Genomic DNA, 17,538 nt, shown 5'->3' on the forward strand with positions numbered 1-17,538 from the left:
TAGACAAAGTCAGCTCCTTAATCACCATACCAGAAGGAAAGATTATTTTAAAAAAACTATACATCCTAATTAAGTAGATAAATGTTCATATTTCAATTTAAAAAATACTAGATATGCTCAAAATAATGAATAGTGCGTTTTTTTATTTATTCATTTATTTCATTTAACAAATCAGTTGAAATTTTTCAAACTAGTCCCTTTGTCAACTCATTTTTGAACAATACATTAAGGTATAATGTCTTAGAATTTTTTTTCTTCTCCTCTTTTAAGAAATACGGATAAGTTAATCAAATAATGTGATATCAGAAATGATATCACATTTATAGAGTCAAAAGCGCATTTATCAATCATTGTTTAACAACAAAAGCAAAAAAGAGTCATTATCACCTTTATCATCAAACTTCTGGTACATTTTACCTGTAAAAGGTGAAGATAAGGAGGTGGATTACTTCAGCAGCAGATGGGTGATGGATATCGGGCAGCTCTACAAAATACTTTATGTGCTCGCCATTCTTTCGTGTGCTTGTTTCGTCATCTTTTATTTGATTCCATATGAGAACTCAGGTAATTTAAGATTCATTCTTCTACTTACGAAGAGTCAAAATGTATTTATTTTATAACCGTCGGTGAACAGCCGATCCAATTGTATGGTTTTACGGCAACTCATGTTCAACTCCGGAGCCTTGTCATTTTGAACCCAATCCAGAAGACAAGAGAACTCCAGTATTTGCCTTCGTGGAGAATTTTTTGACGGAACAAACTCGCATTTGCGTTACATGGTGAGGAAAACCTCCCATGGTTAGCCTGACGGCAAGGGGACGCTAACCCATGATCCGCTTACCACCGAAGATATTTTACATCGACACTGTGGTCGGGTGCAGTCATCGCTGGGATTCGAACCCGTTTAACCTCATTGGAAGGCTCTATCCCTTGAGCCATCACGGCTCAAGAATCACAATTCGTTACATGGACCGATCAACCCTAAAACGGGCCCCAATGGTGTATCTTGAGGGGCTGCACATCCCCTAACGTAGCCTTGGAGGAGGGCCAAATTTAAGTTACATAATTATAAATGGATTCCAAAATAAAATGCCCATTTTGATGTCACTGTTTAAAACTCTCTTTTGTTAATGAATTTATAAATGTATACTGTAAAAGTCCGACAGTTTATAATAGCAGATGAATTTGTTATTATAATAGCGAGCTTGTCGTTATACGCAAATATGCACATTTAATGTTAAAATAACCAAAAAAAAATTTAAAATGTTATGTACCACTTTTTATTTTATCTTTATTTTAAATAAATTTTATTTCAAATCTAGAGCATCGGTTGTGGAACCCCAAATAATAAACCATTTTTCGTCGGAACCCTGACATTATAAATAAAATTTATGAATGAAATTGTGAGAGTTATAATCTACAAAAGACTATTTTTAAAATATTTAATTAGAGAAATGATGTTTTATTCCATTGTTTTATCATTAATAATCTTAAATCACATAGCCACTTTGGTAAATGTCCGAAATATATACCAGGTCCAGTTAAGTTCCACTGCCCGGTATGCCATACATCAATGTTTTTTTAAGGTCAACTTAAATTGATTTGCTAAAAATAAATAAATAATAAAAACGTACTATTAATTATTTTGAACTCATCTAGTTTTTTTTAAAAATCGAAATATGAACATTTATCTACTTTTTGAATAATGCATAAGCTAATTAGGATGCATACTTTTTAAAAAAAAAAATAATCTTTCCTTCTGGTATGGTGGTTAAGGAGCTGACTTTGTGTCAGAAAGAACCCNTTTATTTTAAATAAATTTTACTTCAAATCTAGAGCATCGGTTGTGGAACCCCAAATAATAAACCATTTTTCGTCGGAACCCTGACATTATAAATAAAAGTTATGAATGAAATTGTGAGCGTTATTATCTACAAAAGACTATTTTTAAAATATTTAATTAGAGAAATGATGTTTTATTCCATCGTTTTATCATTAATAATCTTAAATCACATAGCCACATTGGTAAATGTCCGAAATATATGCTAGGTCTAGTTAATTTCCACTGCCCGGTATACCCTACATCAATGTTTTTTTTTTAAGGTCAACTTAAATTGATTTGCTAAAAATAAATAAATAATAAAAACGTACTATTAATTATTTTGAACTCATCTAGTTTTTAAAAAAAAATCGAAATATGGATATTTATCTACTTTTTGAATAATACATAAGCTAATTAGGATGCATACTTTTTAAAAAAAAAATAATCTTTCCTTCTGGTATGGTGGTTAAGGAGCTGACTTTGTGTCAGAAAGAACCCGGGTTTGAATCCCGGTCAGAGTCATTGATGGCCTTCTTACTGTGGGAGGTAACGGTGACCTACCTGAAAGAGGGGTCAACACATCTACCTTTCTGATACCCGAATATCAATATATGGGTGGGCATTTGGGAAGAATAAAATATATATAGTATACTCTCGATATCTCAAAGTTGAAGAGACGCTAAAAAAAATTTGAGATAGCGAGTTTTCGAATTAACAAGTTCAGAACTAAATACGTTCTAAAAAGTTAAAAAAATATATTCTAAAATATGACTCTAAAAAGTAGAGTCATTAACATAAGAGTGAAACATAAGAATAACTACTATTAAATACGTATGTAATGACAATTAACTATAAGTCTAAATACAACAATGATAATTTTATTTTAAACAGTAAGACAAAAATAATGATGCATTAGATAGAAAAGAATTGGTTTAAAATGAACTTTCATTGTGATTTTTCCGAAAAAATTCATTTTCTTATTTCTAAAAAAATTCGACATAACTAAGTTTTCGAGATATCAAGAGTACACTCTGTATATTAACAATTGAACGGGAGTTGAACTTCGGGAATTGGAATTTTTTTGGGAGTTGGGGAATTGAACAGTATTGAGAATTGAACTTTTGTGTGTTTTACTGCACAAAATCTAATGAAACTTACAAACTTGAAATTACTAAGATATGTAGAAAAATGTGCTGGAAGTGCAATTGAATGTAACCCATTATATTACCTAATTGGCAAAATGGGTGCTGTTTTGGGTTGGATGGCGTGCGCACTTTATTTCGACGTCATCACACTTTTCAACTGTGTTCAAGAATATTAGTAAACAGTGCGCATGTGTTGCTATGGCGACCGCTGCTGTTTGATAATTTTTTTAGAATTCTTTTTCCACTTTTAATTTTGTTATGCATTAGGTTGGTGAATTTATTTTTGAGATACGGGACCAGAGAGATCCCATAAATATTTCTTGAGTTGCGAATAAAAGCGAATTTCATCATTTGAATGATATTTTTGTTTTGAATGTTTTAATTAAAAATCAGAAATTCTAACCTACAGTTTAAACTGGATCGTTTTCAATACTAATTCAGGTGAATATCACAGATAAAGAGGGTCCCAAACTGACTGACACAGTCCCAAAGGTTAGAGTTGAAGTATTTATATTTAAAAAAAAAGTAGGCAGCAACCATTTTGCCAATGGATAACCTGTGATCGCCTTTGGGCAATAATTTTTTTTGTTGAAAATTGTCTTTTTTCTTTCCTTTTTTTTAAATTTATAATAAAAGTAAAGTTTAAAAAAGTTCAAAATAGGGATTGTCCTTGTTTACTTTCCCTGCTCTACAAATTTAAATTAATCCCGCAGACTGAGGTAACTCCCCTACATTAAATGGTAACTGGTTTTCGTTAAATCTGTCGGGGTCACAAAGTCCTCCTCATTCCCATAGTAAATCAATACTTCTGGGTATACTGAATTGGAAATTGATAGTTCTCTGATTCAGGTCGAAATTACGATCTGTGGACGAATGATTGGATGTATGAATGGGTCCTTGCGAAACGTGCTGTGACGCGCGCGTATGCTGCTGATATCGTATTGTTAGCCATAGATAGCGCCACTGAAAAACAAGAAACGCACCCTCTGCCTTAAATACTTGCTTGGTTTCTCAAACAAGCTTGTTGGCATGGCAAGTAGACAATAGCAACAACAATATTTATCCTTTTACGTTAAGATTTACCTCTATTATATTTAAGTTCTTAAATAGTGTAAAGTTTTCTGTTTTAATTAGCCTTTCTCTTATGCCCTTTGCCCTTATTTTTTGTTTAGCACATTATGATGCATCATCTTATTACTACAGCTTTTTAAAAAATACGTAAGACGCTGCTATTTTCGGAATAATTCGATATTAACTAAGAGCATTTATTTAATTTTTGCTCTACAATATGTTTCTTGTTTTTTTTTCAAAACATGTAAAAAAAATCATTCTTTTGTTTAAAATCGTATTTAGTACCTTATGAAAAAAAAGTCGGACTATCGTGAAAATTAAAAAAGTTTCAATTAATTTTACGAGTAGTTCATATAAATTTTGAAAGAAAGAAAGTTGAGAAAGGGTTTCATTTTGTATCACAAAACAAAATTCATTAATAAATGATACAATGGTTGTGCGGAGAGCGAAATGTATGATGAAAGAAAACATATTCTAATACAAGATAGTCCTCTATGATGCCATTTCAATTTGAGTTGCGTTTTTTAATTTCAGGGATATTTAAATATCCCTATAACTAAAAATGGCTATTGTTAACCAGGGGAAATAACATAAAGAATCAATATGGGTATTTTAAATGCAACAGAAAAAAACTGCTTTTGCTCTTTACTTCAACTTAAATCTAATGGTTGGATCTAAATATATTCGGAAGTCTTAAAACTCATCACTGGTCTTAAAAACTCACGGAAACCCTTTCACTCTTTCAAGGAACTGTGGGGTTCCGCGGAACACCATTTGTGAATAGCTGATCTGAAACTTTTGCAAACAGAAGACTGAATTACCTAGCTCTGTATTTTATGAAAGACTGATAGAAACAAAGCAGGAATGTTAGAAACAAAAAGTTTCCAAATTGTAACAAGTTTTTACTAGAAGAATTCCATCTTCCATTTAATTTTATACAGTTTTTGTATGTAACATTTTGACGGCGACGTGAAAATGTGTCGTAATAGCAAACGTTTCGTAATAGGCCGTACTCGTTATACCGAGTTTTTACTGTATTCACTTTTTTATTTAATATTGCTCATAGAAAGATTCATATTAATAAAAAAAAAAAAGACTCCGTAAGAAATAAAAATAGCTCCTTCATTTATCTATTTCGATTATTAATTATTTTTTTTAACATTTAAATAAATAAATTTTATTTGGAAAACAAAATGAAGCCATTTAAATATTAAAACTAACGCAAATAAAAAGGTAAAAAAACAAACGATTGAAAAATGTCTCCATTTCAAAATAGGGACAGAAGCCCCCAAATCCTTGGCTACGGCCTTGGATATTTGTTTATTCAGTTGCATTTGTTGGCACTAATGAAATATTGTTTGGAAATAGTTGCGTGAGAAAAAAAATGGTTTAAAAACGTGAAACAATTTTTATTTTTAAACGTGACGCTTACAAATCTACTGAAAATTTGTAAAGGTGCGTGTAGAGAGAACGAAGTTGGACGAACGAAAAGTTTTGCACGTTTTCATCATTTAAAACATTTATCTCGTAAGAAGAAAATGCATAAAAGATTAAGTGGATGAGAAACGTTCGAATTAGTTGCCAGTTTATAGTGTGGATTCTGTTCAGTTTCGGTCTAATAATTTCTTTTCACATCAAGTTTGTTGGATTAAGTGGTAATTATATATAGTTTTTGTTAGAATAAGTAAAAAAAAAAAATTCCTTTAATTGCAGGGTAACCCACGAATCAATCAAATGTTTACACTTTTATGTCTGGCGTCCTTTTAAAACAAGATGTTGCACTCTATTTTTAAAAAATCATTTTTCAGAAACAATTTAGTTATGCTATATTAATGATAGAAATATTTATACTTGAAGTCAAAGTTAAAGTGATTGTTAATAGGAAGAATGGATTGTCTTTAATTTCTTAAAATATTCATAACAAAATTACGTTCCTACGTCTTCAACAGTGGTCAGAAAAACAGTATTTTTTTTTTTGTAGTTGACTGCAACTACTTTGTTACAAATGTAGTTAACTACTTTTTTTCTAAATGTAGTAACTGCAAACTACTTTGGAATTGTAGTAACTACTTTACAGAGACGAACTTTGCTGGAGAACTTAATTTACACCAATGTTCAAAATGGTTTTGAATAAAAAATTGGCTTACATTAAATATAATGGAATATTTAAGAAATATTTTTTTCATTTTTTATATTCGCCAGTTTCTTATTCCAAAACATTTTTTTCGAATTTGTTCATTTGAAGTTCAACTTTTTTTTGCCTTTCTTGAAAGTGAATACTTAATTTAAGAAATGCGAAGTTATCTAATTTTTAATTGTTTAAGGCTCTTTTATTTCCTCTAAGAAATGAAGAAATACGTTCCATTTCTTTGAAATAAACATTCATGTTTCACGAGATTGCATTCGCGTTGATAAAAAGTGTGACCAAAATGAATAATTATCTAATTTTCGTTATAGCTAGTATAAATATTAGTCACACATGATTTTAAATACGTAATTTCTGCCAAAGCTCAGTTGCAGTTACAGGGTCATGTTCATTGCAACAATTCAAGGACCCGCAAAGCTTTTCTACACTAACGTTAAAAGTAGTTGGCGGGAAACGCTGCAAACTACTGCTTTTTTTTCCCTTTTTGATATTGCACTTGATTTATTATAGTTAATGTATCACTATTTTTTGATTAATTAAACTTAATTTATAGCAAGGGTTGTTTTTATAGTTTATTATCATTTGATGTCCGCTGAAAAATAATTTTTGAAAGTGTTTCAGACAAAAAATAATTTTTGTTTTTAACATGAACATTAGAAAATACTTTCATTAAATAACGATTTGAAATACATTTAAGATAAAATAGCATTACATAGAAAGAAATTAGTTAAGGGAGAACTAAAAGTGTAGCTGTCAAAAACTAAAAATTACCTCACTGTCATTTTTACATTTGTATCAAATACTTTAAATAATGTGTATCGAATCTTTATTTGGAGTATTTGATATAAATGTATTATCGAATATTCTAGGGTATTACTAAAAAATATAGGTTTTTGCATAAATATCGTTGTCGGAAAATTTTTCAAAATTCTGTTAGAACACTTTCAATTACATTTTTTAAACTATAAAATTAGAATTTATGCGTAACAACAGCTGTTTTTTTATCTGTAAAACCAGTTTAGAAGTAATAAAGCAGGTATTTCGAAAGAAGAATTATAAGACGGTATTTAGTTAATGATGCAGAAGCTTCAGAGTGGTCTTTTTTTTTAAAATTTAACTGTGCCGTCTGTAACAATAATTAGTTATATAAAAATGTTTTATTCAATTTGATAATTTAACTTATAAGGTTTTTAGAATAATATGAGCCGCGATGGAATAGAGCATTCACCTTACAATGAGGTGAACCGGGTTCGAATCCCAGTGGTAGCTGGTCGATAGGAATCCGCACCCGGCTTACACCGACCACAGTGCTGACGTGAAATATCCTCAGTGGTAGATGGATCATGGGTCCCTTTGCCGTCAGGCGAACCGTGGGAAGTTTTGGTGGTTTTCCTCTCCACGTAACGCAAATGCGGATTAGTTCAATCTAAAAAGACCCCCACGAAGGTAAAATTTCTCCCAATACTTGATCCAGGAGTTTCCTTATCTTCTGGATTGGGTTCAAAATGACAAGGCAACAGAGTTGAACATTAGTAGTCGTAAACCAAAAAATCGGTATAACTATTGTTATTTGATTAATTGAGCTTTCTGAACTTTTATTTCTTAAAATGTGATGGACGTTGCCGGTCATTATCAACAATCATGACAAACATTTAAATGCTGTTCATTTGAAAATCGTGTAAGAAACTTCATCTAGAAGGCATAAAATAATTAAGAATTACGATATCAAATCATTTTTATCGAATCAGGCTAAAAATTATTAACTAATATTAAAAACTAAAACTGTTTTGAAAAGAAAGACATTGATGGCATATGTTTTAAATTACTTTTAAAAACTAAAAATTTTTCGATAATCTCCATTTTTCAAAAGACACCTTATTTTAAAAATTACTCGCAAACACCTTATGTTTTAATTATATCCAATAAGTAGAATTTCAGTAAAGAGTTTCGTAAGATAAATTGCCGATAAATAGTAAATTTTTTTATCTAAATAAAGTGTCTTTCTGTATATCCCCATTAAAAAAAATTATTCTGTTTACTGCCTATTATCTTCCATGGACTAAATAATAAATAAATAAATGAATAAATAAATAAATGAATAAATAAATAAATGAATAAATAAATAATTTAATAAATAAAGCAGTTGAGGAGAAAGAGAAAAACATTTAAAAGCTGTTGTTTCGCCTAAACAAACCTTTAAAACATTATTTTAAGAAACGCGAGAAAAGGCCAAATGTAATTCAATCAAAAGAAGAAAAGAAGTGTTCGAACAAAAATCGATTTTATTCCATTTCTCGGTTGACTGGCGGCTCTGTTACGGCTGTTAACCAGCTTTTGGCTCCAGTTTTCCCTTTCTCCACCTCACCACCCCTTTCTCAAACTTTCCTTGCATCAGCTTCCAAAATGCTCGCTGTTTACTTCTCCCTTTGCTTCCACAAAAGCTACGAGAACTTTTTCCCCTGAAAAGGACTCTACAGTTTGTCTAATGTAGGAAAACCCCTAGCCATTCGTTTGAACCCATGGCGGTGACTATGGTAACGAGGTATAACTATTTCAAGTAGAGGTGTGGGGTCATTGTTCGGAACAGGTGTTGGCTCGGATCGGGGAGAGAAATTGAATCTTTTTCTTCAGTTTACTGTGTTAGCCCTAGAGTGAAAAGAAGATACTCTTTCTGAAATGAGCTATTCTTGTTAGCAGCAGACACCCTCCGACTTTGTGGCGGAGGGAGTTCTTACCGTAGACAAACTATAATCTACTTCTTCATCTAGATAGCTATTGTAGAAGACAGTTTAAACTGATCTGAGAACACATAGTTGAAGGGAAGTGTGTAAAAGTTTTTCCTTAAGTGTTAGGACCCATTTTGGAACACATACTCTTAATGGAATGGGTGCTCTTAATGAGTTTAGAATAAATTTTGTACTGATTGAGATTTTCTTTTTTATCCAATCAAATCTCTTGAGTAAATCAAAATTAATTCTATATCTACTCAACTGGTTTTGATAAATATGAACGGTTTGTTAAAGTTTAATCATACAATTTCGTGACGTAGCAAAAGCAACAATAAACAATTTTGCATACAAATTTTTACAACAAACTAGTTTATAACGAAAATATGTCGTAGCAACCCGCTAATTGAATCAAATCATTTGTCAGTCAAAATCCTCAGAAATTAGCTATATAATTTTCTAGTGCTATATATCTAGAGCTTTAAGCAGTGAAAAATGCTTAAAATTGTCTTCTTACCTTTTACTGTTTTTTAACACTAAAGAAAAAAATGTGTCAGCTTTGCGTCTTGGCTAAAGATGGCTCCACTGGAAAACAAGAAAAATCGCACACCTTGCCTTAATAGCCTACGACGACAACCACTTCGTATCAGAAGAAACAGTAACCCCAGTCAGTGTGAGTGACACTGAAATCCCTTTTGCTGTCGAAAATTGAGGTCATAATTTCGTAGACTTCTGTGTCAACTTCATTATCAAAATTGATATCTTGAATTGGTGTATTCGAAGTAGCTGAAAGATCTTCCATCTTTTTTCTTTAAAATCTAACAAATGAGGATCGGATTTTGAAAGATTATACTCTTCAGGATGAAATCGTTATTTTCCTTCGAACACTTTCTCGTAACATATACTGAACTTGTTCTGAAGTTTGTTTCTGACTAGTAATTTCTTCCCAAAATTAAATTTTTGCTCCTTTTGTTCGTTTGTAAATCTAACATTTTTTCTTTCAGGAAGAGCCCAAACTTCCCAGAATAATCCAGATAAAATGTTCTCATTGAGTTTTTTAGTCGATGCATTAGCAAGACAGCTTGCATGTATCAGATTCACTTGATGGTAGTTAGTTTATATCCTTGCACAGTGTTCAAGAAACTTAGGTTGATTTTATCATACGAAGTTATAATTTTTATACAGTTATGTTGACCGCTGTAAATGCATTGCTCTACATTATGAAATTTAACTCACGCTGTTTTTGGTTCACGCTGTTCTTTTGTTTTTGCACTGAAAGTTTTATTTAATGTGTGCTGCTGTGATGATGTCTATGTTACCATAAATGACCGAATTCAAGAGAATGTCGACTTTCACCTGTGAATGTTCGAAATATTTGATATATCCGATTTGATATTAATTTATTATTATAATTATTCGATATTTTAATATCTACTGAATATAGATTAGGAGAAATATCAGTGTTCGGAGTGCCGGTGAAATGGATACCGGGCAGTGGCACGTGACCTTATAAAAACATTGATGTAGGGCATACCGGGCAGTGGCACTTCACCAGATCTAGTATATATTTCGAACATTTGCCTAAGCGACTATGTGATTGTCAATAACCACCTATTTCGGTCATTTAGAGTAACATATNCTTAACAGCAGAATGAAACAAAAAGTGTTCTTTTCGAATTTAAATTTTACGACCATCAGTTAAAAGTTAAGTTTTGTTGTAACCGTGAATGACCGACATCAGGAGAATGTCGACTTTCACCAGTGAATGTCAACAATCACGTAGTCGGTTCGAAATATTTGTTATATCCGATTTGATATTAATTTATTATTATATTTATTCGATATTTTAATATCTAATGAGTATAGATTAGGAGAAATATCAGTGTTCGGATTGCCGGTGAAATGGATACCGGGCAGTGGCACGTGACCTTAAAAAAACATTGATGTAGGGCATACCGGGCAGTGGCACTTCACCAGATCTAGTATATATTTCGAACATTCACCAAAGCGACTATGTGATTGTCAACAACCACCTATTTCGGTCATTAAGAGTAACATATATACATTATATCCAGCAGAGAGAACTGCCTCTTTATTTAGAGAAATATTTTTCCCAGAACCCATACCAAAGTACTGCCATACTTTTAAACCATTATCTGTGGCTTCTGCAGAATGACATGTACTAATATTTTGAAATGTAAAATGGGTAATATTGATCTCAATCGCCAACACTCAATCCCTCCCATATACAATAAGCTCTCTTTTAGCTCTGTGGCGTTAGCTGATATTCGTTCCAAAATTCAAGTAAGCTGTGCGACAATGTTCTCCATCACATTGATCTTCACCGTACTGAGGCTCAGTAGTTTTATACCATCATTTATTAATATTTCCATTTCTAATTTGGAAGATCCGTCAGTTCTACCAGAAAAAGGGAAGTGATATCTATCATTGCACTTTCGCAGAATCTCGTAAATGAGACGCGAGAGAGGTCCCATTCATCTTTCTTTTCCACCTGTTAGTAGATTACCTAAAAAATGGTATACTTCATTTTGTTGCGAGACGATGCCGTTTTGAGATAAATCTGAAAAAATATGGATTTCGCATTTTTTAAATTTTGAATGGTTATATTTACTAAAAGCTTCAATAACCCGGACAAGTGTTGGATCACAGAGCTTATCCTTAGAGTGACCTTTCATGTTCAGTAAATAAAAAAAAAATGAGTAGGGGGATTGTTACTTAACCAAGATTTTCACGGTAGAAAAGTGCCAAAAAATGACATTTTTCAATAACTATGATGCATCATCAAACAGAAAAGTCGCAATGCCCCCATGGACATGTTCATAACTAGGCAACGATATATTAATACAAAACAGAACGTTAGTGCGTTGTTGCTTTTTATAGATAAACTACTTCAAACATACCTTGAACTACGATATTTTTTGTAAGGAAGGGAAAACTTTTTTACGTTGGTTGGTTAGCTAAAGTTTATTGGCACAAGAGCCAGAAGTGGCTATACTGCGCCAGTTTTATAGGTAAAAGAATTGAACTTTTACTTATATTAATGAATACAGTCCTATTGTTTTGATGAGATTGTGATGCATGGGGTCACTAAGTAGGGATGAAAGATCGGGATAAAATCTGTCAAAAAGTTTCTTCCTCAAATAATTGAATCGTCTGCAGTCAGTTAACTTAGTTGAAATGTCAACTTGACACAGAGTACAGCTGGGTGCAGGTTCGGCTTTCATTAAATGCATATGCGTAAAACGAGTATGACCGATACGTAGTCTATTAATTAAAGTCTGTATTTTGCGATCAACAGTAAATGATCTTACAATTATCAAGATTAGGATAAATTTCATGTAATTTATTATTATTTTGCGTATTCCAATGATTTTTCCAGTCCTGATGAACTGAAGATTTACAAATGTGCTGTAAGGTCAAAATGCTTAAGTTATGTTTTAGCTATGATATCAACACGGTCCAAGAAAAAACTTTTTTAGGAGATCTAACTTTGTTTCTCACTGCCTACTTCAATATAAAAAAAAATTAAGCCAATCAAAAAATACAACTATCACACATTGTCTGAATTTCAAAATAATGGCTCTTAAGATAGATATCTCATGCTAATTTAACTTAATAAGTCATTATAAACTTTTCAAAGGCTGGTTGATGGGTAAATCAGTTTAGTTTTTATGGCTGCATACTTTGTGCTGTAGCTAAAAATATATTCAGAATACATATTGTCAGAATAGCTTGCTCATTTCTAGCAATCTGCTCCTCGCTTATTATTTTGAAATTTTTACAATATCACGGAGTATATGACTTTTTTTTTTTACAGAAGGGGAAACCTTTCGAGCTCCTCCACCTCTCGTTGATGCACTCGATCTGACCATACACACAAATCAGGGCCGACTGGGCAACCAGATGTTCACCTATGCAACCCTCTTTGGACTGAGTGCGTTGAACAAGCGACATATGCAGATAAAGACCTCCAACTACGAAGTCCTTTCCAAGTACTTTGACATCCAGACGCCTGTAGTGAGTTCATGCTTATTCTTAAGATAAAAAAAAAAAAATTGTATTGAATTGCTTGGCTTAGAGCAAAAGACAGCTCGTCACATCTTCCCTTTGTGAGGAAGTGAAGTGGAGCTGTTAAACCTCTTTCATGGCATCGAATAATTATAAAAGCGGAAGGATACTCCGGAAGTTTTCTAAATTTCTTCTGATTTTAAGGAGTTTGCTATTGTTTACACTCCATCCATAGCAACAATTCATAAGAAATAAAATTGTCGTCGTAGCATTCCGATACACGATCGGAGAAATTGCATTTCAATCAGCATTTACCCCGAAAAATTGAATTGTAATCTTAGCCATCTTAGGCTGAGATGGTGTCCACAACACTGACACAGAGACAGAATTTTTTTTTAAATGACGTGATGTTTGTTCATTTAATGCTCAACAGGGTAATTCAACTAAGTGTTTCTTCGTCAGTAAATGTGATATTCTCGAGTATAATCCGGATTTATTAAATAGAAAATATTGCGGAAATTAATCTTTGCAGTATTGACTATCACTTTACATTAAAAGTCCCGCAGTGGACTGGTCGTAATGGGCAAAATTCTCGTAAAAACACGGCTACTAGTAGAACACCGAAGTCATTGCTGCGATCAGTAAGAGGGTGAGTGACTACTTTGATCAACATGCTTAGGGACCAAGGGTGCACGTTATCGGTCCTCGTTTAANCTGATTTTAAGGAGTTTGCTATTGTTTACACTCCATCCATAGCAACAATTCATAAGAAATAAAATTGTCGTCGTAGCATTCCAATACACGATCGGAGAAATTGCATTTCAATCAGCAATTACCCCGAAAAATTGAATTCTAATCTTTGCCGTGGTAGGCTGAGATGGTGTCCACAACACTGACACAGAGACAGAATTTCTTTTAAATGACGTTATGTTTGTTTATTTAATGCTCAACAGGGTAATTCAACTAAGTGTTTCTTCGTCAGTAAATGTGATATTCTCGAGTATAATCCTGATTTATAAAATAGAAAATATTGCGGAAATTAATCTTTTCAGTATTGACTATCACTTTACATTAAAAGTCCCGCAGTGGACTGGTCGTAATGGGAGAAATTCTCGTAATAAAGACACGGCTACTAGTAGAAAACTAAAGTCAAGCACCACTGGCTGCGATCAGTAAGCGGGTGAGTGACTACTTTGATCGACATGCGTAGGGACCGAGGGTGCACGGTAGCGGTCCTCGTTCTACCGTTAAGTGCTTGAATTCGTGCCCAGGTCGTCGGGCTACCAAAGCAGGGGAACCATCCCCATTGCAGAAGATTAAAATTGCGATGGCTTACTTTCAGATCATCCTCAGGGATGTTTCCCAGACAGTCGCCGTGCAGCTCCAGTGCGACGTAAATAAAGTACCTAGCTACCACTTTACATTAAAATAAAATAGCATATAGAATGAGGAACGCTGAATAAAAATGTTTTTACCTTTAAGCTCATGGGGGATGGCAACAGCTGAGTGTAGGTGATCTGCGTTTGTTAAGTGATTTCTACAAATGTTATTTTAATGTTATCATTGATTAGTGCTTATTTTAAATAACATTATTGTTCATCTTGTCATGAGCTTTACGTCGATTTAAAAATGTTAATGGTGAGCGAAATTTGTTTAAAAATGTTCACGTTATATACGTGCTGAAGTACATTTATTCAATATGGCTGCAAAACACAAGCTGTCCCTAATCCATTACCTACTTCAGTGTTGTTCAGTTTATCCTTTTTGGAAGATTAGTATAATTTGTGACTACTTAAATTGTGATTCAACAGACGACAATTTTCAGAAATGATCTATGCTTGTACGTATTTGAATTGGCATTTTTCATGCTGTAGTGAATTTTACTGTCAACTAAATCTTTTGCCTGCTTTATTTTACTTCACTGCATATTTCGATTTTTCACTGATGATTTTGAAATACTTGTTTTGATTGTGCAGTATTGATTGATACTAATTGTCAACAGCTGATGTCTTCAATGATCTGTGTGTAAACAGTTTACCTCTGGTGATGGATGTCAACTTGTGCTTAATTGATTTCTGACGTCATCACTGGATTTGATTCCCTTCGATAATTGGTGCATTCATTGACTCAACATCATCTCAAGATTCCTTTGCATTAATGAATTGCCTTAATCTGAATATTGTCTGCTTGATCACCGCTCCTGAATGATTTAGTTCAACTGTCTTACTGATGGTCCATCTGCGTCGGGTCACGTGATCTGATGATCTTACTGACTTGCTCTCTTGATGATTGTTACTCTAAGGTGGATCTGTCCCTGACAGTTCTGGTGATTCTTCTGCCTGCTGTCTTTGAGGATTGTGGTTCTCCGTGAGCAGCTGGTTCTCGTCATCTCTCTCATCTTTGGCTCTCTTGTGGTTCACTGACTGGTCTGATCTGCTCTAAATCTTTGCTGAACCTGAGTTGTAAATTGAGTAACACGTGATCTACATCGAGTTACCGATTGGTTATCTGTTCGTCTTTACTTCTATTCCACTTGTGTGCCACTCTTCGGGTGCCACTTTGAATAACGTCAACACGTTGACTCACACTGTTTGCAAAAATTGAATTAATATTCAAGTGATTTTTCCACACCACCTCATTAACTTGCCTTTGACCCAGGCGTATACTGTGTTTGTCTCTAGCGATGGCGATTTCTTAGGAACTATTTAACCGATTTTACTCAAGTTTTGTATTTTGTCATTTAAAATTACATTCTTCAGAATGATGCAAAAATGTGTACCTTAAAATTCAAAATTTTTTTTCACCATTATTAAATAAAATAATAAATATTTACTAAAAGTTATTTTTTGCGTGGAATTAAGCTTGGATAATTGAATTTCACAATTGTGCACAAACACTTTTCAATTAGCTTACAAAGTTCTGGAGATATAACGAAAAACGCAAAAAGTAAAATTAACATAAAGGGGTCCAAAAGCAGTATAATAGAAATAAAATAGTGTTGCCCTTACCCATTATTTGAAATCAATTGGTTAAAATAAGTAGTTAAAATCTATTCGCCATCGCAACGCTAGAATACGCCTCCCTGAAAAAAAACCGGTTTCACGTCCTTACCCTCCCTCTCCTTCTCTTCTCAGTTGTATAGGATTGCACAACGATTATTACTTGTCAAAATTATTTTTTAAAATTATAGCGACATTTTCATTTAGAACTATGTTTAATGTAGTTTTCAGTTCCATATAGTTCCCGAAACTCAAAAGTTTTTAATCTATTTGAAACTTACGTACTTCCCTCTCCTATTGCTGAGGGTGAAAGAATGTGAAGTGTTGCCATAGGTAGAGATTTCTGCGCCACGAAGCCCATTTCGCTCGCCAATAGAAAATTAAAAATCCAAAAGGCAGCAAAGGTAGGTACTTTATTTACGTCGCACTAGACCTGCACAATGGGCTATTGTAATTGAATTGAATTAAAAGTATGGTTTAATGCCATTAGGTCCAAAAAGGACATGCTGCTCCAAACACTCGGTTTTGAAACAGGTTTTGAAACAGGTTTGAACACGGTTTTGAAAGTGCATCATTTATGTTCGGAAAGTACATAGATGAGAGATAGCATGGCGATTACTAGTAAAACTGCATAGGTAGAAACTTACAAAAGTTGTTTAAAGTTTTGATAAAATTGTAAATACAATAAAACAGCTATATACAATTTAAAATACCAATAGCAAATATGTTGGGTTTCATCTAACAAGTCTTTTATACATAAAATGGATCTACCAAAATAGGTGATGCGATGTTGGTTAAAATAAGGGCAAATGATTAAAATAGCATGGATTGCAAGTAAAAACTTGCAAGTATTGCATTGAGGATCTCCGAACAACAATTGAAGGTGGGTGAGTTGGGTACACTGGGCTATTAGAGACGGTCTGGGAAACATCCCTGAGGATGATCCGAAGACATGTCATCGCAAGTTTGGTCCTCTGCTCCCCTGCTTTGGTAGCCCCGTTGACTTGCGCGTAAAGTCAAGCACTTTGCGGTAGGACAGTTAACGAGGGTCGATACCGTGCACTCTCTGCCCCTAAGCAGGTTGATTAAAATGGTCATCCACCTGCTTACTGACAGCAGCCAGTGAAGCTTGTCTTCGGTGTTATACTGTGTCTTTACGATCAGTCCACTGCATGACTAAGAGACAGCCAAAAGAAATATTGAGAGTTAGGATATCCTGTGAATTGGATTCTGAGTTTAGTAGGTTTTCTAGTGCTATTCTTATAATGATTTTAATAATAATGGTATAGATAAAAAAAAATTCACTTACATCGAAATATTCATGATTCCTTATAAATGTAATCTTGCTCGACCATTTCTCAAATTTGTATCCTTTGCATTTTCGTGATCATTTGTCTCCAGTGGTTGAATACAGTATGCTTAATCATTCAAATAGAGGTACCTCTTCCAAAAATGAGATATTTAATTATGTTTATGATTGGCTTCTGAATCGACACATGTCACGATTAACTAACGATGACATCATTTAAAGGTATCCAATTCACTTGGCTTTTTGTGGCAATATAATAAAAAATAGACGTAATCATTTGTAATTGTATTC

General features: G+C 33.3%; 1 protein-coding gene across 1 annotated transcript in view; it reads left to right on the forward strand.

The window, feature by feature from the left end:
- Positions 1 to 17,538, forward strand: part of LOC107453824 (galactoside alpha-(1,2)-fucosyltransferase 2) — a 30,682-nt gene that overhangs the window by 3,425 nt on the left and 9,719 nt on the right. The window contains exons 2-3 of the mRNA XM_071185294.1: positions 327 to 564; positions 12,749 to 12,948. Coding sequence (XP_071041395.1) covers positions 327 to 564; positions 12,749 to 12,948 — 438 coding nt within the window. The remainder of the gene's footprint in view (positions 1 to 326; positions 565 to 12,748; positions 12,949 to 17,538) is intronic.

Source organism: Parasteatoda tepidariorum, chromosome 9 (assembly GCF_043381705.1).
Source record: "Parasteatoda tepidariorum isolate YZ-2023 chromosome 9, CAS_Ptep_4.0, whole genome shotgun sequence".
NCBI classification, from domain to species: Eukaryota; Metazoa; Arthropoda; class Arachnida; order Araneae; family Theridiidae; genus Parasteatoda; species Parasteatoda tepidariorum.